At 42.8% G+C, this 23,618-nt stretch overlaps 1 protein-coding gene and 6 non-coding genes across 7 annotated transcripts; 4 read left to right on the top strand and 3 right to left on the bottom strand.

The window, feature by feature from the left end:
• Positions 1-5,112: 5,112 nt before the first annotated feature.
• Positions 5,113-5,194, bottom strand: trnas-uga. The gene has a single exon. It is a non-coding gene; the product is annotated as a tRNA-Ser (tRNA).
• A 391-nt stretch (positions 5,195-5,585) lies between these two features.
• Positions 5,586-5,657, top strand: trnaa-cgc. The gene has a single exon. It is a non-coding gene; the product is annotated as a tRNA-Ala (tRNA).
• A 1,158-nt stretch (positions 5,658-6,815) lies between these two features.
• On the top strand, positions 6,816-15,919 carry zgc:152891 (uncharacterized protein LOC767741 homolog). The gene is made up of 15 exons (XM_036524744.1): positions 6,816-6,893; positions 7,732-7,878; positions 8,170-8,380; positions 9,400-9,481; positions 10,590-10,679; positions 11,227-11,342; positions 12,033-12,205; positions 12,592-12,735; positions 12,822-13,025; positions 13,226-13,312; positions 13,926-14,095; positions 14,272-14,393; positions 14,659-14,759; positions 14,995-15,165; positions 15,413-15,919. The coding sequence occupies exons 2-15, from the start codon at positions 7,732-7,734 to the stop codon at positions 15,590-15,592; spliced, it is 1,998 nt and encodes a 665-aa protein (XP_036380637.1). The 5' UTR covers positions 6,816-6,893; the 3' UTR covers positions 15,593-15,919.
• A 3,126-nt stretch (positions 15,920-19,045) lies between these two features.
• On the bottom strand, positions 19,046-19,118 carry trnav-uac. The gene has a single exon. It is a non-coding gene; the product is annotated as a tRNA-Val (tRNA).
• Positions 19,119-19,652: 534 nt separating this feature from the next.
• On the top strand, positions 19,653-19,724 carry trnad-guc. Its single transcript has one exon. It is a non-coding gene; the product is annotated as a tRNA-Asp (tRNA).
• A 1,378-nt stretch (positions 19,725-21,102) lies between these two features.
• On the bottom strand, positions 21,103-21,174 carry trnad-guc. Its single transcript has one exon. It is a non-coding gene; the product is annotated as a tRNA-Asp (tRNA).
• A 584-nt stretch (positions 21,175-21,758) lies between these two features.
• trnad-guc lies at positions 21,759-21,830 on the top strand. The gene has a single exon. It is a non-coding gene; the product is annotated as a tRNA-Asp (tRNA).
• Positions 21,831-23,618: the final 1,788 nt, after the last annotated feature.

Genomic DNA, 23,618 nt, shown 5'->3' with positions numbered 1-23,618 from the left:
TTTGTATCTCTTCGACGGAGATTGCCGAGCTTGCCGCTCGTAGTTGTCAAGACAACTCGCATCTGTCGCTTTGTTTACGTACTGTGGGGGTAGTGCAGGGATGTGGGGTGGAAAGAGGACGTGGTTGCCATGGTAATCCCCATTTGATTCTTGGAGGCATCATTGTGTTTATTTATCTGTTAATCCTTTTCTACAGTTACTTATTAGGTAGTTTCACACTAAAACAGTGCAGGATATCAGCATACCACATTAACAGCTCAAGGAATGTTGGTCTTAGAGAGCAACTGACCAATAAGAGCCACATTATTTTATGATAATGTGTCTACATGGTCCCAAATAATCTGCAAGAGAATATCACCACACTGTGGAGGAAGTCACCTTCCACTATGTGATCTCACCTAAGCGTGGAGAAATGATTCTGGGTGTTAGGTGAAGGACACGTCCAAGTTTTGGTAACCAATGTGAGGTCTTAATAGAGGTGATTTAGTTGGTGTCAGAAGATGTTGAACATTTTTGTTAACAGTTGTGGGTAAGTTGGGAGATGAGTGAGGAAAACAGAATGATTGGAATATCTGCAGTCACGGGACAGGGGGTTCCTGCTGGGGAGAATGTTCTGATGACAGATTTAAAGCTCTGCTAGATACAAATTTCTCTTTAATCATCATTGAACTCAAACGCAGTTTATGAGTCATCACCCCAGAGTTAAACATGTCAGAATTATCAAGAAAACATTTCTTAATATTTTCTTAATATCAATGAAAAATAGAACAGTGATCACAAATTACATCTCGAGCAGTAAGAGCACCAGGAATGGTTTAGGTTATTGACCCTTGAAATGAAAATGAACAACTAGATCCTGTTGCTTAGTGGGGAAGGATGTGGCCTGAAGACTTTGCCAAGTTGGTGCCATTTTTATATTTCCTTCAAAAGCCAAAGGCAAGTTCTCCTCAGCTCTCCCAGTGTGTGATCTTTAAGCCTCATCAGCCCTGTTCCTTATCAGCTTCTTCACAACGCAGAGTAGTTTCATCATTTGCCTCATAAGCTCACTTGAGACTCCTGGAGTTTTTAAAATGATAACCTCCCTCTCTCCCTCCCACACACACCCCAAGGGGGTTACAAGGAAAATATAAACTAATACAAAAAATGTCTCCATTTTTTGGCTTAAAAATTCTGAGTCATGATCTCCACCACTCCACCACCTCAATGACGCATCAGGATGCCTTATCATAAGACCTCACACACTGGCCAGGTAACGATCCGCACCACCAGGCCCCCTGGCCATAACCCCCCCACTTTGCAGCCAGGCATCCAACTTGTGTTGTCTGTCTGCTCTGGCCCCAAAGCAGTGGAAAAAGCTTCCTGTATTTTTTTTTAAATCACACTGATCCCAACAATTGCTGTCATTGTCACAGGCAGTCATCTTTATAACTATCATTGCAGGTTGACCATCTCAATTCATATTAACTTCAGTTACTAATGGATTTTTGTCATTTTAGTTCTTGTTATCATTATTGGTCTCTGTGCCATCAGTGCTTAAGCCTAACAGCAAAGGAAAAGTACCGTTCCATGGACTAATGACAGTTTTCTGAGATGCAAGGCATAATGGGCACTGGGGAAATGTTGCCTGATAACAGGTCTAAAAAGTTGTCAAAATAATCTGACAGTCCACAAGTACAGGTCTGATTGATTTAGGTGCCACTTTGATTGACATGCATGTTTGCCAATAGAAGTACTGGATGTATCACCATTTTTGTTCGTATTTCTGTGTTTGGGCAATGCCCTGTTACTGGGGTTGGTTGACTTGACTCATTCACAGGACAGTGGATTTCCAGGGCCTCAGTACTTTGGTCATACGGGTTCATTCAGTAAATAATCCTTTCTGAATGGGCATAAAAAATGCAAGGAAATGTAATTGGCTCTCTAGAAGTTTCTATCCCTATATCATACCCAATACATCATTTTCAGTGTTTACTTTTTATCTTTACTGGTGAATTGATCCAAAGAGTTTCTTGATTTAAGCTTATTATTCTACCAGCTTGTTCATTAACCTTTTTTGTCACAAAGGAATCTGCATCTGACAAATTCTGCACTTTTTTAACTCTGTGGTTCACTCATCATGGTAGTGGAAAACCCGCTGCCTGAATTAATTTGACTTCTGAAAATGAATTTAATCGGATTTCAGCCTTCAATGCTACTTTCACTTGGGTTTGTGCACAGAATGCTCTGACCCTTCATATACCTAATTGAAGATTAAGAAGTCTTATCTGTAGCTGTGCACTGCTGAAGGCATGCAATCTGAAGGAGTTATAGAGACCAGCAAATCAGAACAGTTCAGAAATAAGCTGTGGGATCCCAGATGTGTCTCATCTCATGACTGAAACGCAATGGAATCATAATGGTAAAGCAATACTGATGATAAAAACACCAAAAATGGAGGCTTTCCATGTGCTCTGTTTTGCAGCATTTTCTGCAGTCTGACACATAAAGGTTTGTATGTATGTGTGTGTGTGTGTGTATGTGTGTGTGTGCATACGTATGTTGTGAGTTTGTATACCATGTATTTGTGAGTGTTTCTGTATGTGAATATGTGTATGTGAGTGTGTGTATACATGTGTGCGTGGTCTGCGTGTTTGCATACAGTGTGTGAGGGGTGTGACTGTACATGTGTGTGCGTGTTTGTGTGTCCAGTGTGAGAGGGCTGTTTATATACGCGAGTGTGCGTGCTTGTGAGTATATTGTGTGAGGGGTATGTATATAACTATGTGTGTGCGTTTGTGTGTACATTTAGCCGATTCCCTTATCCCAGGTGACTCACAAAGCAAAAGTACATAGTGCTTAGAACATGATCACATGAACAACAGCACATACAGAAACCATCACACCACTTCCAAATGCTTGCCAATGGGCCACACATGTTATGATTACAGGTGCCTCACTGACTGCACGGGGCTGGCTACCCTACCATTGCACTCTACACAGAAAGACACCCTACAATTGTACTCTACACAGAGAGACACCCTGCCATTGTACTCTACACAGAGAGACACCCTGCCATTGTACTCTACACAGAGAGACCCCCTCCATTGCACTCTGCTTTTTATTCTGAGTGTCTTTTTTGACACCCACAGCTCTTCCTGTTAAACCCCTCCCCAGCCGCCTCACAAGGGGCTTTCCCCCCCGCAGACGCTGGCTGTGCTTCACCCCTTGTAAAAACCCATTTTAGTGAGGTATTAAGGTTTTGCTCAACAGTAATCCTCAAAGTGTGCCGTTTATTTCCACTGCTATGATTATCATCATTTCACAGAGTGCGCAGCGGCGAGCACAAATCAATTACAGGGAGGTGACGCAGAAAGAGCCATGGACAACCATGAAAAGAATAGCTAATACAAGAACACCGTCAACAAATTCACAGAGAGGACAGAAAATTGACTGCCTCAAGACATCTCCATCCCCCCCCCCCCCCCCCCCCCCCCATAAATGACATCACATGGATTATTTTACGTTTGTGTCATCACTCAGTGTGAGTCATCTCAAGAAGTTCTGCACCCTGTGTCTGAGACCCTCATTGGCATGGCAGGACTTTCTTTTACATTACTCCTTTATCTAAAATTACCTTAAAGGCAATTAGAGAAAAATAGAACAACAATAATTTTCTGTAGCCGACTCCTTACAGCCCAGTCCCCCCTTCACCGCTTTTCCTTTCATTCTGTTCTCTCTCGCATTCTTTCCCCTCTTTGAACATTTGATTTTTTATGCATGATGTGTCTCACTAAACAACTGAGGACAGCGAGGTTGTAAACCCAACTCAAATGAAGAAACCAAAGTCAATATTCAAGTTCATGGCACCTCAACGAATGAGTCACTCCCCGAAAAGGCGCACAAATGGCAGCACAAAAGAGGCAAGTTGGTGATTTATTTAAGATTGCCAATGCCACATTGCAGGGGAATGTAACACACAGCTGGTCTGAACAGAGCCACAGAATGTACTGTGTTTTGCGAAATAAAATGAACCTTTTACTGGTGTTGCCAGAGCAGGGGTCTGAAGTAGGGGATGACTTCACACCAGCACCTGAGATGCTCCTGGACTTCAATACGAGGTTCTGTCCAGTTTCATTTTCCTCTAAATTCACAGATGTAAGAAAATGAGCTGGCTCACGGCGCTGCAGCATGCCAGCCGGTGTGTAATTAGGTTTTGAGGTAAACACTGTGTTTATGTGTTTTTCCAGCCTATACAGTTTCAGTGATTTTTTTAAAATGAGTTTTTGTATTAATTTTGTATTAATTGAGGGATGGTATTTTATAATACTGCACCTGCACCATGCGCACGCATTGCCACACACACACACACACACACGCCACCGCACCCACCTACGCACGGACATACACACAAACTTCCACGCATTTTCACTCATGCAGATTGCAGCACACTCTGCCACAGAGTACCCACAGGCACAAACTCTGCTACACGCACAGACACGCATGCCACTGCACAAGCGTTGACATGGTCACGCACACTCGCACACACCTGGATTGTCATCTGTTTTCCTTCCACATCTTCCCAACAAAATGTTAAAATTAATGTATTTTATCACAGATCTTCTCACAGTAGAAATCCTGAGACACAAATTATTTTCGACCTGACAGCCTGCCTGATGCTAGTGTTGACTGCTTAGCCCATGGATAGAGCAACAGACTGCTTGATTAGCAGCTAACACTTGTTGGCTATCCCAGCGCTAGTGTAACAGCCATCCCCTCAACTGACTTATCTGTTATCTGCCCAGTGAATGGATAAAATAAGATACTTTTTCTGGAATATTCTTGATTTGTACATTTCAAAGAATGTTCATATACTTCTTGTGGTAAGTGGGTGCGTCGGAGGACCCCTTTCGCCGTTTCCGCTTTTGTTCCGGCTCTGCGGGTTGCTCAGGGCGCCGGCTTTGCTTAACAGCTGTAGCCTCTTGCCGGCCATAAAAGCCGCATACAGCAGGGCTGTTTCTGTTTTCCTCATAACGCTGCAATGGTACTCGGGACGCTATCAATTTTGGGTTCATTAGCGACAATACAACTACATATAGGATTGGAACGACGTTCCATTTGAAATTGTGCAAAAATCGCTGCGAGCAGGGTTCGAACCTGCGCGGGGAGACCCCATTGGATTTCAAGTCCAACGCCTTAACCACTCGGCCATCGCAGCCAACACTTCCGTGTGCGTGCATCCATTCTATATAAATACTCATACACAATTCACAGTGTACAGTGTACACTATGCATTTCTGTGAATGTATTTTGTAAATGGTCGTTAAATCGGTTTCTATTAGCTACCACAGAAAAAAGTGCCCCTGAAAGCAGAGGATAGTTGGAGGATACCTAGTTACAAACACCAGTCTTTCCCTCTATGCATGTTGTTGTACTTTGAAATAGCGAATTGTTTTGTCAGCTGTTTGACTTGTACAGTTCCATGTACATGGATATCTGTAACTATATATAATGCTATCTATAACTATATATAATACCTCAATTGACAATGGCTTCCATTTGCCTATTAGGTTGAAAAGCTGTTGCTGGAAAGGCTCCCTCAGTCACGTGGGGATGTAGCTCAGTGGTAGAGCGCATGCTTCGCATGTATGAGGCCCCGGGTTCAATCCCCGGCATCTCCACTGCTTTTATGACGATTGTTTTGCAATTTGTGACTATTTTTAACGAAACAACTATTAACAACCTATTTGACTTCGAAAATAAACAACGATCGGTTATTATTGTGTTTTTAGCCAAGGTATGTCGTATTTTAGATAAAGACAGTCCTGTAACTAAACAGAGTAGGCCTACATATAATGCATGTTGGACCAAAGGTAGCCTACGTTTTTAAACAACCCTGCTGCAGAACCGTTATGTAAATCGGCAGAAAAGTAGTGTGAGAGATTTCTAATCCAGAATCAGGACCTGCTGAAAAACTGCAAATGAAAAGCTAAACCATAGTAAAACCAGCAGTTAAAGGGTAGTAAGGGAGCCACAATCTCGCTAAACCGCTACCCAACAGCTACGTTTGAGTTATAACTAGCCAACTCAGTTTATCAATCCGACATTGTTACGAAGAAGGACTGGAGTTAATCCATCAATGCCCAGTGTTTTCATTCATAGCATCATGTAAATAGCTACTCTACAAATATTTGCACTAAAAATATTTCTTTCTTTGAAGATCTCATTTGGGGGTAACGTCGGCAACTTTGTTTGCTAGTGGGCACACAGCTTGTAAGAACAAACTGCAACGTTAATTTGTAATGCGAAGAAAAAAAGATCTCAGTCCAAGTAACTGCTTTCAGGAGTTAACCTTTTCTCTTAAAATACATTTATGATTAAGTTTATAGTTTATAATTAAAACTCATCGAATGGCTTCATTTCATATGGCAAGACAATACTGCAAGAATGCAATGAACATAAATAAAAACGTCATACACGTAAAGAATTTCTTGACCATTCGATTATAAAACACTGTATAGCACTAAATACATAGGGTCTACTCATTTGTCGATGTGACACACTGATAATAATGGTGATCTGTGAATAGGCCGATTGTCAAAAAGGTTTCTTCTGCGTTCCTTAGGAATGTCTTTATTTTATATCCATATATGTAAGAGTACTTTCAGAGTGATTTTCAAATAATCAGAGGAGATGAACATGTTATTTACAAGTTGGCATTGCCTGATATATTGTAGAACTTCCTGTATTCATAACCGCAGTCCGCAACTGAAAACACTCCTACGCAAAGTGACGATGCGAATATAAAAAGCAGCTGACACAGAGTTATCTGGGACGCTGTCTGCCAAAACAGTGGGCTGCATCTTCTGTACTGACCTCCACACCCAGATTCTTCAGTTTCCAGCCCGAAAACCAAGGTAAGCACTAGTATATCTACTTTCCTCTCCGTTTTCCTTGGTACACAAATGAGTACGGATCGCAGCTGATTCGTGGTATAGTAAACTTTCGCTGCTCTCCACTGTTGCTAGTAATAATTCAAATATGAACTTCACTGAAAACGTGCACAGATATTAGCAAAAAAAACCGTTTCATTAAATTACAAATAAATGATACTTATTTGGAACCAAACAGTCTTTGAAATTTACGTCCGCACTGAAAGCGTCCCAGAATTCAAGAAAACTAAGTTGGTGGGCTTTTTGACAGGCCGACCGTTTGAGTTTTCAATCTGATCTTCGTTTCTCAAAAAGAAATAAACTTCTAACGCATTTTGGAGCTTGAAAATAAAACTAGATTTAGAGTTAGTAACAAGTTGGCGTTGTTTTCATGCCACTACCGTGTGTAATAATTTCCAATTCAAATGCAGACACAGGTTCAAATACGTTTTCCCTGTGTAACGTGATAGCGCATGCAAATTTATAGATAATAGATTGTAGTATTTCGTCCTGTTAATCATATTGTCTGCGATAGAAGAACACATGCCGTGCTACACAATACACTTGCATATATATTTTCCAGCTCATGTAGGTTTCCCAGTCTAACAATTGAATAAGCACAGTATTTATACTGCAGAACAGGATTACCGTTTTTTTAGTGGGAAAAATGCATCAGAAAACAGTTTTTGTGCAGCGTCAGCCACAATAGTTTATGCATTGCTTTTTCGTGAAGTTAGTTTTGGCATCATACATTGTTGTACAGTGTAGTTGTTACTCATTCCCTCGCTGGGTGCATCGCTTGCAATACCTGACTACCACCCAGATGGAGGTGTACCAGGTGACACTCAGGACTTCACAAGAGAAACGCGCGGGAACCTACTGTACAGCTCGGGTCACGCTAGTGGGCACGGATGGAGAGAGTCTTCCCACATCCCTTGACTACACGCAGCAGCACCTTACAGCCGGTTCAGTGAGTATCATCCCGATCAATACCAACCGAACACTGCGTAAAACCAAGCAGGTTTCATCATATATTTCCAATCCATCATTAGCCTTTCAAGAGCTTGCTAGGGTCCATGAGAATATTCAAGGAGACGCATTTCCAGAAAGCCGCACGAGTTCGGTGCCAGGATCTTTGTAATAGACTTTGTAATAGACATTAAACAACCTGTTTTTGAAAGATACACATCTACAGCACAGCTCTGGTTTGTTTGAAGCTGATGAGCCGCCAGAATAATCTGTTCATCTGTTTCTGTGGCAGGCTTGCGTCATCACAGTGAAAACGCAGAAGCCTTTGGGCACTATAGCGCTGGTGCGCCTGCGTTTAGAGAACCGGCCCGGTTTCCCTGAAATGGACTGGTACTGCCAGGGGGTTGAGGTGAAGACAGGCGGCGGCGAAGACCATGATTACTTCCCCTGCGATAAATGGCTACAAACGGCAGATGGTGACGTCGAGCTGCGGAACGGTAAAAGTAAGAAACCGTGGCCGAGAGGTGAGAGTAGGCATCTGTGGCAAAGTTAGATGAAGTCATTAAATACATGAAGTGTGTTGTAAGGGGACTGGCTTGTCCTGTGTTGTGTCATGCACAGGTAGGCTAGAAGATATCCAGTTTGCAAATGAAGAGACTGCTTCAAAACAGTGGAAGTTCAGCGTTTCTGATAAATATGTTTATTTAAATGTTATTGATTCATTGTAACACAATTTTTTAACCACACACAAAAACCCCCAAACAGTTATGACACATTCTATGTCTCGATTTTGGTTGGAGTTCACAATCTGAACATTATTGGTTGTTTTGTGAAAGAGCCACTGAAGTTAAAAAATAGACGTCTTACGAATGTTACATATTAGGCTATCGTTGCTTCAGTTTGGAGGTTCTGCAGAAGCAGAGGGGGCTAAGGGAGGTTTATGGAAACAAAAAACAGAAGTGTGGGTAAAAATAACAATAGAGAGATGATGTGAGAAAATGGGTAGGCCAGTGTAAAATGAGGTTTGATGGAGCTCGCATTCATGTTGTTAACATGTAGCAAGCGTAGTGAGGAATGACATACTCTCTCACTCTGTACAGTAGGGTACATTCACTCATTCACTCTGTACAGTAGGATACATTCACTCTCTCTCTCTTTACAGTAGGGTATGTACATTGTCACTCTGTACAGTAGGGTACATTCACTCTCTCTTTCTGTCCAGTAGGATACATTCACTCTCTTTCTCTTTACAGTAGGGTATGTACATTGTCACTCTGTACAGTAGGGTACATTCACTCTCTCTCTCTCTTTACAGTAGGGTATGTACATTCTCACTCTGTACAGTACAGTATGTCTACTCTCTTTCCATCATGCTGTCTCCACATGTGTTCTAAGCCCAGATCGTTCCCTTTCTCCTCTGTGTGTGTGTGCTTTAAGGTTGGGTTAATCCCCTCTCTTCTCCTCTCTCCATGTGTCTTCTATGCCCAGATCATTCTCTCTCTCTCTCCTTCTCTTCTCCCAGTGTGCCTTCTAAGCTCAGAGACATTGCAGATCCTAAAGGATCACCGGCTGAAAGAGCTGCAGTCCAAACAGCAACATATCAGGTATGGCGAAGCGCTCCTTCCTGCTGTCTTTGTCTTCGTCCAGCATTCTCTCTATATACCTCCCTCTTAGTTTTTTAGTTTCTGTCTCTTTGTCACTCTTGTCACTCTCTCTGTCTACCTTCCCCGCCCTGTTGCTGGCCGTGCTTCTGTCACACATATGCTCTACTGTTTTTACATCACCTAACCCTAACCCTAACCATAACCCTATCCCTACCCCTAACCCTAACGCTAACCGTAACCCTAACACTAACCCTAACCCTAAGGAGGGAGTGTTTGACTGGACCGTGTCTCACCATGTTCACAATCTTGTGGTGCCACACACACCTGTGGAGGACGTCCGTTTAAACATTAATTTTTTATTAACCTTTTCCAAGTCCTTAAAGGACCAATAACAATGACCTTTCCACTAATAGGTTATTACCTAGTCACAAAAGTAATATGCCCCGTTCAAGCTAAATTATAACGTTAGATACTACTATGTTAATTTGTCTTTTTAATGCTTTTCTCCTTGATGCAGCCCTCTTTGGACCTTTTGTTACATGCTAGGCTCATACAGGAGCCTAGGGGAGATGAATGCAATTAACAGATATAACTGCATGCAGCCAACAGATATTGTTTGTATTACAACCCACAGGATACTGCAGTCAACTGAATGCTCTTTGGGGGATTGGCTCTAATGAAATGACATTTAGATATACATTTAGTTGCTTAGCAGAGCCGTTTATACAGAGCAACGATATACACTACAGTCCTTACATGTTATCCATTTAGAGAGCTGGATATTCACTGAGGCATGGGTAAGGGTACATCAGTAGTGCCCCAGCGGGGTTACAAGCCATGCTCCTCACCACTACAACACACTGCTGCCCCTACCACTGATGTCATCTGAAAAAAAACTTGCAGGTGCCTGAGAGCAGTGAGACAAGGAAACCCTAGCTGACCTACCTACTCCTATCCCTGGTGGAACAAAGCCAGCTGGCTACTGGTCTGTGTCTGCAGACAGCTCAACATGTTTTGAACCTGGGCCGTAGGGCTCAGCCTACATTCAAGGTGAGTGCCTTGCTGACTGGGCCACTCAAGGCTCTGTTGCTCATATCTTCTCCTGCAGGTGGCGTATATATGCAGAGGGTGTCCCACACTGTGCAGATATGGCCAGCCTGAAGCCATTGGGACCCAACCTCAGTTACAGCCGTCAGAGGTACCCCTCTACTCCCCAAACCCCACCCCTCAGTTACACCTGTCAGAGGTACCCCCCACCTCCCAAATCCCACACACCATGAAGGGGTCCACCAGTGACGGTCCGAACTACTGTTGACATGACAATGGTAGGGCTGAAGAAGCATTTCCTCTGACAACCTGAGCCTTAGCCTTAGTTTTAAGGCAAGCCATCACCGGTTATGTTATAATGATGCATTTATGTGTTTTGTATTTGATGTCATGTGTATTGCTTGTTTTTACATGTCTGGCTTCATAACGATTTTCTCCTTGTGAGGTAATAAAGATAATGATGATGAGGAAGCATCACTGAATGCATTTTGCACAAATGTAAATACAATGTGCAAATATTCCAGCATTGTGTGTTTCCACAACAGAAGTTTTTCTGTGTTGTAGAAACCAGCTTTCCCTTCACACGTGTAGCGTTAACTGTACTAGCAAAATGTCCTCAAATAGTACAATACATCACTCCTCTGTCTCTCGCCCACTCCCTCTGTCTCTTTCTGTCTCTGTCTGTCTTTGTCTCTCAGCACAGGCGCTGATCTGCAGTATCTGAGGGGTTTTGCAGAGACGGCCAGCTCATGGAGCAGCTTTGGGGAGCTGGAGACACTGTTTGCCTTCAATGCCGGAGACAACGCCATTGCTAGTAGGCATTAGAGACATGCAGAGGAACTCACACACATATGCACATATACATACATACACAAACATGCTGTCTCTGTCTCTTACATTTATAAATTTAACTTCATTATTTATGCACCAACAGAATTTAACTCTCTCATTTATGCACCCATACAGCTTAACTCTCTTTTTTACAATTAAATCCATCAGTATCAGAGGAACTGCGGTGTCGTGTATTTCCTGGAGGGAGTGATATGTACCAATGGAATTTAACTGTCTCATACATTCACCAACAGAATTTAACTTTTATTTATTCACCAAAAGAATGTTTATCTCTTCATCACCACTTTCTACTTCCTTGTTACTTCTGAGACCATGTCATTGCTGTGTGGCTAGTTTTTGCAATCTTCCCCATCAGACATTCACACCCCATTACAATTTTGCATATGAATATGCCCTGAATATGCCATGTCATGTGCATGAGTGACACCCAGAATAAGAGGCAGTTGTTGACTTCCCTTTTTGTACTTGTACTTGTATTATCTTGTTACTCCGTTTTGTTGCATCTGTCACTCTCAGATTGCAGGTAAGAGCTTGCCCTCATCTTTGTCTCCCTCTGTCTCCTCCCCTATCGCTTTCTCGCTAATACTCCTTATTACTAATGTCTGATGTTTTCCTCCACTGTGTCCCCATCCTGCCCCCTACTGTCCTGCAGAGTACGTGCAGGCCCACTGGTCAGAGGACTCTTTCTTCGGCTACCAGTGCCTCAATGGCTGCAACCCTCTGATGGTCCGTCAGATCCGCCATGTCCCTCCTAACATGGCCGTCTCCTCCAGCATGCTCCGCCCCTTCCTGCCTGAGGGCTCCTCATTGGAGCAGGAGATGGAGGTGTGTCAGTGTGTCTATCTCTGTTGTAGAGGACCTCCGGTAAAGCATATTAGAAAAAGGCCCTCAGGCCAAGCACATTAAGTAAAGACTACAGGTCAAGGCCTTCAGGTACATACTGTGTATGTCCCATGTGTTCAGGGGCGCAGGCTGAATGATTACAGACGGACACTAAGTTGTTCACAGTATCAGTCTCCAAGAATGAAGAAGTATTGCTTTTGAGAGTATTATGTCCGCGTACTGGTGCCAAGGTGTCTTTTTTGTATTGACAATGAATTGTCAATTAAATTGACATCAGAATTTAGAATAATGTGCAACTCCAGTTTAATCGCTGGTTGTGAGGTTAAAATGATTAATTGTATCTTTTTATGTAAATTTGTACTTCACAGCAAGGAACCATTTTCCTCTTGGATTATGAGGTTGTGGATGGAGTCCCACCCAACACTATTAACGGTGTACAACAGTACCTGGCAGCCCCTCTGTGTCTTCTACATTATGACCAGCAGGGGGTGCTAAAACCCATTGCAATTCAGGTACAGAATGCAGAATGCAGCTCTGCTATGTCTGACTGTAGAATAGTTAGAACTACACTGCAATCAGTACATTTCTTGGCCCACAGCTACAACAGACTCCTGGACCACAGAATCCAGTGTTTGTGCCCTCTGACCCTGAACCTGATTGGCTGCTGGCGAAGATATGGGTTCGCTGTGCAGACTTCCAGTGCCACCAGCTGATTTCTCACTTCCTGATCACTCATCTCCTTGGAGAGGTCTATTGCATTGCCACCCTCAGGCAACTTCCAGAAATACACCCTCTGTACCAGGTTGGTGCTGATGTTAGTGGAGGCTATTTCTCTACCCGCCAAAACTACACTGAAGTCTTTAAAGAAAATTTGAGCACTTGCTTCATTTCAGTTTAAATTATGTTTATATATGTTTTATATAAATATATATATTTTATATTGTTTACCATGTTGTGTGTGCGTGTGTGTGTGTTTATTGTGTGTGTTGTATGCTGCATTAGGTGCTGATGCCACACATGCGCACCACTCTTCAGATCAACATCCAGGCTCGAGTCTCTCTCCTGTCACAGGGTGGTGTGTTCGACAAGGTGTGTGTCTGTGTGTGTGTGAGAAAGAAGGTGTGTGCGTGTGTGCGCGCACATATGTGAGGATGTTAGGGTGTGTGCATGTATGTGTATATACATGTGAAAGTGTGAGCATTTGCCTGAGTGTGTGTGCACATGTGCGTGGGAGGGTGTGTAAGTGTGTGAGAGGGTGTGTGTATGCTTCCAACCTACTGTGATTTGATTTTGAACCTGAATAAAATGTGAAATTTAGCCCTGAGGCTCAGCTTTGGCACCTGATGCAGGACCCGGGCTCCATCTGAAAGGAAATTTGAAATAAAAATTGAAATGAATTGAAATGAAATGAAACACAGGTGATCCCATGATAGAAAATTATCTCACGTAACTCAATGGGTAACATTGTTGGTAGTAACTCAAATTCAACATCTATCAATTCAACATTCCGCAATTTTTGAGTGGCTTTATTGTGAAGCTAGTAGATGACAACATAAACACATGTCCCAAAGGGGACTGGCGCTACACTGGAACCTCAAAAGACAGCTGTCTGTATTGACAATATAGGCAGACATCCTGAAAGTGTCTTTATGTGTTTGTCTGGGTGTGTTTGTGTGCACTTATGTACATGCATGTTTGTCAGTCCATAGCATGCGGTCTGGAGGGGATACCAGTGCTTCTGCGACGCGGTACAGAGCGGCTGACATACCGCACCCTCTGTGTGCCGGACAACCTGAGCGACAGGGGGGTGCAGGAGCTGCCCATCAGTTACTACGCCCAGGATGCCCTGAGAGTGTGGGGTGCCCTGCACAGGTAGGGAGAGGGAGGCGGGATGTGTGCATGTGTGCCGACTGTTGCTTGGGGTGATATAAGGTGTATGAGCCTGTGTGATGTGTGAGTGCAGAGATGAACTGGGTGGTATGTGGTGTGTGTGTGAGTGCAGCATTACTTGGGGTTGATGATAGGTATGTATGTGTGCCTGCCCTCAGCTTTGTGGAGAGCTGGCTGGACCTGTTCTACCCCAGTGACTTGGCAGTCCAGCAGGATGCAGAGCTACAGAACTGGATCCAGGAGATCTTCACACATGGTCCCCTGGGACAGGAGCAGTCAGGTGAGAGAGCTGCTGGATCAGCAGTAATCAGAGATGTATGTGCTGAGTACATATGGTTTAACAGTGCCTAACACTGTTATAATTATTGCTTTTGCCATGCAGTATGCTGTTTACTTCACTTTGTTTTGTACACATGGGGTTTACCATGGTTGTTGGAAGAATTGATGCTGTTATATTTCTCCCCACCTGTCTTGTGGTAGAATGTGGGTGCTGGTTTGTTGCTGTGTCTAACAGAATGTGGGTGTGTTTGTGGGTGTGTCCTCAGGATTCCCACAGGCCTTCCAGACTAAGATGGAGCTGTGCAAATTTGTTACCATGGTGATCTTCAGCTGTTCAGCACTGCACGCTGCTGTCAACTTCTCTCAGGTGTGCAGATAAGTTAAATTAATTGAATTAAACAATCAACCAATCAGCATGCGACGGAGCATCATTCAACCCCCAAGCCCCTCACACACACACACACACACAGCGAGAGAAAGCAGAAAATGAGAAAGAATGCTGCTCAGACATATTGGTAAGACAAGCATGGCAGTTGCAAAGCAAAAACCTGCAAAAACAAGACCCATGAAATATGTTTGTCCCTGCCCCCCCATCCCCACAGTTGGATTTTAACCTGTGGATGCCCAACTGCCCGGCGACAATGTCCCGCCCCCCTCCCCAGTCCAAAGGGACGGCTACCATGGAGGACCTCTTGAGCATTCTGCCAGCTGTCAATGCCACCTGCAGCGTCCTGATCACCCTATCCCTGCTGTCCCAACCTGCCGTCGCCTACGTGAGTGTGAAAACAACCCAGCTCCCAGCTATGTGCTAACCTTCTCTCTGCATCCCGGGTGCTGATTCTGTCCCTCTGTCTCTAAGTCCCTCCTTCTCTATTTTAAATATTTTCATAAGTAACTGTTTTCTTAATAACAATAAAAACATTAGTTGATCCAGATTTGTCCTGTTGGTTTTCCTGTGGATGAAAAGAGTATGGAAACTCTGTGGTTTAACTGACACTATCTCTGCCTCTCTGTCCCTAGGTTCCTCTGGGTCACTATCGTGAGCAACAGTTCAACAGCGGGGCCCCCCAGAGGCTGGTGGAGACATTGCAGAAGGAGCTGAGAGCCATTGTAGGTGAAATTGCAGAGAGGAACAGGGAGCTTCAGCTACCTTACATTTACTTGTCCCCAGATCGCATTGAGAACAGCGTGGCCATCTGAGCCTGGAATACGCCTCCACGGCACTGCGGCACCTAGGAAACGGTTCTGCCAAGGCATAACGTTGTCACAGTATGGAGACAACGTCACAGTACTGTTACTCATCCCCCACACCACTTCATGCTTTTAAAACCTCTGATGATAGCCCTTTCATGCTCATTAGCACATCCATGCATTCACACTTTCTGTATTTGCTTACTGGTAGTGCGGCTCAGTACATTTCCAAACAGACACAGGTGAAAAGACATGTGATGACACACGAGGAAGAGAAAGAGGGAGGCCTCAGCCAGGCCTAAGACCCGCTCCCATCTGTCATGTTTATATACTTCTACCTGCAACTGTTGCTGTTTTTTTCTATTATGTTTTTGTAATGTTGGAAAATAAAGCATTAATTTGATTTTTGGATCTACTGAGTTTTCAGATTTGGTACAAATTAAGCTGGGCCTATATACTCCATGAGGAATTTTAAGATCAGTTGTTTTGTTTGTTGGTTCAAGCAAACAAAAAAGCAATTCATTTGTTAAGGTCAGTTCATTCTTTCCAATAAAGAGTCATGTAGAACAATGAGGCTGTGATGGCCAAGTGGTTAAGGCGTTGGATTTGAAATCCAATGGGGTTCAAACCCTGCTCGCAACGTGGAAATTTTTCAAGTAATGTTTGGAACATTACTTTGGTCCATGGTCTGAAAAAGGTTCCTTTACATGCCACATAGGAAACATTGAACACAGAGCAACCCTACAAGTTGTGAAAGTGGGTAATCAGTTGGTGTAGTGACCTATGTGGCATCGTTCAGAGTAGGCCCTAAATGTCTGAATTTAAACTGGCCTCTCACCAAAGTCTTGGGAAACAGAAGAGGAAAAACCAGAAGTACAAATCAGACAAACATAGTGTGGAAGGCTGGGTACATGCATGACAAACCAAAACCCAGGTCACCACAGTTTCTAATATGGAACCCACAAGTTACAAAATATATTCAATTCAATTCAATTCATTTTTATTTGTATAGCGCTTTTTACAACACAAGTTGTCACAAAGCAGCTTTACATTGTTCCCAGGCCTGAGACCCCCTGAGAGCAAGCCTAAGGCAACAGTGGCAAGGAAAAGGCTAAAGAATAGGTGGAGAGGACTTGTTGTAAACAAGATCATCTAGGATACCCCTGAAAGGGCTTAGAGAGACTAGCCTATAATAGAGTCCAATACAGAAGAATTGAGGGTGACCTGTGTTTTTCAAAGACAAAAGTACTTTACTTAGGCTCAGTGCTCCTCAGAGAGCAATGGGCGTCAATGACTGTTCTCCATTGTATACGGCTCTGGGCAACAAAGTTTAAATCAAGTAAGTCAAAATCACCATGTCAAACGTTTGTGCAGAAGAAGGTGGATCAGAGTCACAAATAAACACTGAAGTTCAGAAGAAAAGTCGGCAGGCACTGCTTGTCGTTGGCTGTCATGGATTGATGGCACTAGCATAAATCCATAGTGTACACACACATATTTGCAGCACACAGAAGGGTTAAGTACCAGACTCTTAAGTTATTCAAAACACAAACCAACTTAAAACGACACCCAATGAAAAAGTGCTGTTTAAATATGTCGGCCAATGTTAGACAACAAAGTACTAAACTAGCTTGCGGGATCCAAGCTAATTAAGAAGAAAAAGGAAATGAGTAGACAACTGCTGCTCGTTGAGACCGAAACCACGCCCTTGATTGCGATGATGAAGCATGCGCGTGACTCAGCCAAACCACCTACTTTCATGCGAACTTATACGGAAAGCTGCTCGCGTTTCAACCAATCCAGCAACCACCTTAAAATGACGTTAATTACTTTTCCCTCTCAGTAATTTAGTCGGCTACTTTCACCGCGAACAATCTAACACTATTGTTTTCCTCACCGTGTTACATTATCTGCCGTTGTTGTTTTTTAAGAAACAGAGAAAGCTAGCAAGCTGGCGATCAGCGTAGCCAACAAATCCGGGTGGGGGAGGGTGGATTCAGGCAACACGGCTTTTTAGCTATTGCTAGCTGAATAACTAGTGATGTTACATGTTACAGTTACTTTAAAGTAGACAATATTTTCATATGTAATTGTATTTTAATTGTACTGATACTGTATAAGGGGGTGGTATGGATTATGGTTTTGACTAGGCCTACATGGTATACTGCGTGAACATAAAGTTAGCTACCTCTACCTACTTGTACCACAATATATAGAAGTTACGAAATGTTAGCTAGCGAAGTGGATGCACTCGACGACGATGTAATTACCTGTTCCAGTCTACGTGTATATCTGTCGAAGAGGGGGCAGTGCTTTTAAAGACAATTAGGCCTGTTATCTTACGGCACTGTTTGACAAACCCTTCATCTTAAAACACAATTCTGCCCACTAAATTTAACATAATAACGAACGGTAGCTCATTCACCGTATCGCTTGCAGCCACACGAGGCAGAGCAGCAGCGCGGTACTGTTAAAAGTGCCGAAGACGGAAGAATCTGATTCCACGAGCATGCATAGTGGCGGGAAAACGGACATGAAGATGTGCAGCAAAATGCAGGTGAGTTCCACAACTAACTGCCAGTGTCTAATTTAACTACACGTCGATAAAATGTAAATAAGAATTTTAAAGGTTTAATCATCGTGAAGTTTCTTCACCTACAAGTGTACGATTTGTGTTGCCACCGGAAAAGGACTCTTAAGTAGCAACTTTATTTGACGGCTCTCCAAAGCAAACGTCTATATGATTGATTTGGCATTCTAATATCCTATGTAACCCACACTAATCGGAAATGTAATGTTTTAACTTGCATTTCTTTGTCACATTAAATCGAATTGATCCGAAGAATCAATGCATGGTAGGATACTGAAAGCGTAGCCTAAACCCTGTTGATGTGACGAAGTCAACCCACAGTTGCTACAGTCCAAGCGGTGGAGCTGACTTTTTTATTTTCTGATGTTGGGAAAGTACAGAACCAAATTTACATCATAGCCTAACGGAAAAATAAATCATGAGGCACGCTACAGTGCAAAATAACCTAAAGGAAACGAGTGAACAGCAGAGGCAGAGTTTCAAACCACATTTTTCTACCGACTGGTGGGAGAGTATTGAAAGCAATAGCATGATGGCTGGTGAAGCATGCGCGTGACCCAGGCCTGGCTCCTCTTCGAATTGGATGTTGCTTTTTCCAGAACCACAGGGATTTCCAGGCCATCATCTCAAAGTAATATATCTTAGCTTTGTCCTCTCAGGCAAGTTATTTGGCTCCTGTCTCATTAAATGTGTTTAGTTTTTTAAGATATATTTTTCTAGCAATTTTGAGTTACCTTTTCATCATGGGTGACTTATGATGGCACATAAATGATAATATGGTCCAAGAAACCACAATAAATGTGGAATAATGAAATATATTTCATGTAACATGTATTTACGTACTATGTTAGTCTAAACTAAATGGAAACAATTGGTTCCACTGGGGCTCGAACCCAGGGCCTTCTGCGTGTAAAGCAGACGTGATAACCACTACACTATGGAACCTTATACAGCAATGAAAAAACAACGGTGAAATTTCGGGTAGGTCCATGTTGCTGGCAGGGGTGACCAAAGAATTGCTTATCTTTCTTGTGCTGAGATACTGTGAAACTAAGGGGGCAGTGACCCCAGAGCTGGATCGATGCAACTCTTTAATCATTCCTGCGGGTATTACATGTGCACAAAAGTCTAGGAACCTCAGAGTTTCTTTAAGTTAGGTGTTATGGTTGAAACCAAGACCTTCTGTCTAAGACAGATATGATAACCACACTGGTTATGTGTGAATGTGATAACCACTGCCCTACAGAAACTTGTCTGTCTGTCTTTTAAGAGAAAATTACTTGCATTGTCTTAAATTAAGGTGGTACAACATCATCCAACATAAATATAATGGTATAGTTTTCTACTAATGGAAACGTCTAGATGTTAGGCTGTTCTATCATGTGGGATAAATAGTACAGCATGGTCTTGTGTTTAAAGCTTACTTATGATGTGGGGTAAGGCCTTGTGGCCTTGTGGGTGCCAAAAAAGGGGGGTCAGTCCTCGTTAGTATAGTGGTAAGTATCCCCGCCTGTCACGCGGGAGACCGGGGTTCGATTCCCCGACGGGGAGATCTACTTTTTCTTATTCTGCAATAGTTATACCACGATTCATTATACCACGGTTAAGTTAAGCCCGCGATATCTTCGCGTATAGTTTAGCTAAACGGCCCTAAACCGTTTCCCATTCATTCTCAATGGTAGTCCTAAACCACTACGGATGTAATATATTTTTGGCCGCTGTCACTTTCTGGCGCTGTTCCGACTTTTAATGACGCGCACTCAAAACTTTTTCTTCTAGAGCGAACTTCTGCTGAGACTAGACAAGTCACTGGCGACTCGCGGCGATTTTTTACACGTATTCTTCATCGATCCAAGGTAAGATATGTTGTTTGGGATGAATGTACAACCACAGGATAAATTTACACTCATATCGCCAGATGTTTTCTTAACAGTTAGCTCAGTTACAGTAACATTGCTGTTCGCTGCTAATTCAGTTCACTGATATGAGAGAACTTACTGGCTGGTCTCTCAGGCAACGGGTGTAATTACGTGCTAAATAATGAATGAACTTAATCCTTTTTTCGATAATGTGTTTGTTTTTCGTGTAGTTACATGATAATAGCTTGTCAGCGCCTTACTGACGCTAATTGTGTGTCTCCGGTTGGCTAGCATCGTTCGCTTGGTAAGAGATAACTATAGCGGCTTGTGGTGACATGACAAATAATGAATATTATCGTTTTTAACGTGTGTATTTGTTTTATTGTCGTGCTGAGGTAACTTTATCAACGTCACGACATAAAAGCTATACAAATGAATATATAAAACGATCGTGCCCATTCATTATTTAGCGAGCAAGTTCACCACAAGCCACAGACGCTATTATAATGGCACAGGCCGAGTAGTAATAGTCATTTGCCAAGTGAGCGATGCTGAGGTAACTTTATCAACACAACATTGTCATAAACGGACTGACAAGACTCTTTAACGCCACGTTATGAAAACATGAATGTTAAAAACGATCATATTCATTCACTATTTGTCATGTCATTTCAGCGAGCTAACTGTTAAGAAAACATCTGGCGATGTGAGTGTAAATTTATCTTGTGGTTGTACATTCGTCCCAAACAACATATCTTACCTTGGATCGATGAAGAATACGTGTGAAAAATCGCCGCGAGTCGCCAGTGACTTGTCTAGTCTCAGCAGAAGTTCGCTCTAGAAGAAAAAGTTTTGAAAGAGTGCGCGTCATTAAAAAGTCGGAACAGCGCCAGAAAGTGACAGCGGCCAAAAATATATTACATCCGTAGTGGTTTAGGACTACCATTGAGAATGAATGGGAAACGGTTTAGGGCCGTTTAGCTAAACTATACGCGAAGATATTGTTGGCTTAACTTAACCGTGGTATAATGAATCGTGGTATAACTATTGCAGAATAAGAAAAAGCAGATCTCCCCGTCGGGGAATCGAACCCCGGTCTCCCGCGTGACAGGCGGGGATACTTACCACTATACTAACGAGGAAGAACCTGATTATTCTCCTATCTGGTGACTATTCGAAACGGCACAAATTTTACGCGGGACAATGCTCAAAATGTAATTATTGTACATCTTTTTTTTTGTGAACATCAATTCACGAACTGTTCTGCCTGACACCATCAGGCAGACTTGGTCGTTCCTGAGCTGAAAACAGTTAAATGGTTTGGAGCCAGGATGTTGCTCCTTCTGTGTGATGTGCCATGTAGACAGCATTTACGCCCGCAATGGCTGTAAACACTACGTGGATTTGGCAACGTTATTTGTTTTTCGCCGGGACCTGTATTTTGAAAGTCTGACGGAATCTCACAATTAGTGGTTTGTCTACCGCCTATCTCAAATCTGGTTCTATCACTAGATGGCAGCATATACCAGCAGAAAAAACAAGGCCTGGCAGAATGCAGACATCTTGGTCCAGCGACGTATTTTCTCACATGGTGGAATTACTATAAAATGTAAATGTAAATTACTCCGTCTCGTTTTGGGAATAATCTTTGTGCCAAATTGTGGAGATTTTATGGTATTAATTGTTGCTTGTTTCAGGCCATGTGTAGAACCTAATTTTCAGTTCTTCCTCGTTAGTATAGTGGTTAGTATCCCCGCCTGTCACGCGGGAGACCGGGGTTCGATTCCCCGACGGGGAGATCTACTTTTTGCCGTATGACGTAGGCTACTTGTTGTTTTGTTCAGTGAAATTGTATTTTAATAAGTTGAGTGAACAGTTGGAGAAGTTCACTCATATAAACTGAAGCTTGGATTAGATATTGAATACTGAAATGTAAAGGTGATGCACATTATAATTTCACGGTAACTTGTCCTAGGACAAAGGGTCATCAACATATCGATGGTTGTAGGCCACTATCTCTGCCAGTCCGTCTGAACGCAATCAACAACTGTTGAGGTGTGGCCTAATCACACCTAGGTATTTCTGTGAGTGTTCTTCTGAGCCCAGATGAGTGCTCACAGAAATCAGCTATAATACATTCGTAACATTGCACTTGTTGGAGGACCAGGCTTTGACTGTGTTGTGCTCTCTCTCTGTGGTAGGGCTGTAGTCCTGCCCACAGGTGCATCAGCTCAGGGTAGCTGACTGTTCAGGTGATTGGTGTAGATAAGCTGACTACATTTACAAATACATTTGCTAATGCATGGAAAGGACAGTTTCACCCATTTTTTAAATGTGGAGCCTTTTATTATTTTTTTCATACATCACTTTTCTCCAGTTTTTCATACTTTTTGCATTCCGATTCTTAAACGTAGCCAGCACTGCACACGGAGCAGACTAACATTCCCCGAACGTTGCCCTGGCGTAGAGCGCCCTCCCGGTGAGACAGGGAACGCTGCGAGAGCACACTGTGCCGATGGAAAGGCTGAAGGGAAAGCTGGAATTTAATGCCACTGAAAAACACCGAATAGAACATCAGATACAAGTGAGGTACACCTTTTAATAACAGCATTAAAAACTTGGACCACCGCCCACAAACTTGGAGAGAAAACGGATGACAAAGTGCAAGGAGATACCAAGCTTTTAGCTACATTCAGCGTTCTGTATATAGACATGCTGGTCTTAATGATCAGTCAGGTGCAAGTGGTTTGGTCATCTTGAGGCAGTATGGGGATACGCCCTCCGTCACTTTTTGACAGTGTGCACACTTGCACACTAAAAAACACTGCACCTAGTGGTCATGAGGAGAGTTGCAGGTCATCACAAAATGGCAAACAACTGCAGGTTAAGAGATTTCTGGGCAAGTGTTTCTTCAGAGTAGGATTTCCTGTGAAACAGAAAAGCTAGGCATGATTGGTTGTGATTAGCTGGCTCTAGGCGCATGGTTGACTGTGATAGGATAGATCTGGGGTATGATTGGCTGTGATTGGTTTCCTGAGTTCTGTCCTGGGAAGCCACGGCCAGTTCCAGGATAGGGTCTTCCTTGGGTGATATTTTCTTTGTTTATCAGATTTGATCTTTTCTCATTCAGCTAATTAAGATTATTAGGTTTAATAGTTGAAGTGTTAGTGACAGGATGAGTCCTAAATAATTGGATTCTCTAGGACTGGAAAGGACTGTCTTCACAGAGACAGATCATAAAAAACTATGACATACTGGTAGTTCAGCAGATGTGGAATACAGCAGATGGCAGTGTTTTAGTTCTTAAGATATCTGGATATGTATATCTCAGATAAATCTATGTATATTTGAACGATTATCGTTATATCTACACACACACACACACACACACACACACACACATATGAATTTATGTGGGTGTGGTGACCGCTGGAAGGAACGCATGAATGTTTCACTGAGTGACACATACGTATGAGTTCACGATACATTTGCATAATTGGAAATGTAATGATGCTTATCTGTATAAATATTATAAGATTTCGACATGGAGGCGTTTTTCTCCGTACCCTGACATTTTCCTGTGGTG

The sequence above is a fragment of the Megalops cyprinoides genome, chromosome 3 (genome assembly GCF_013368585.1).
Source record: "Megalops cyprinoides isolate fMegCyp1 chromosome 3, fMegCyp1.pri, whole genome shotgun sequence".
Lineage (NCBI taxonomy): Eukaryota > Metazoa > Chordata > Actinopteri > Elopiformes > Megalopidae > Megalops > Megalops cyprinoides.
This window is presented reverse-complemented; position numbering and strand designations above follow the sequence as displayed.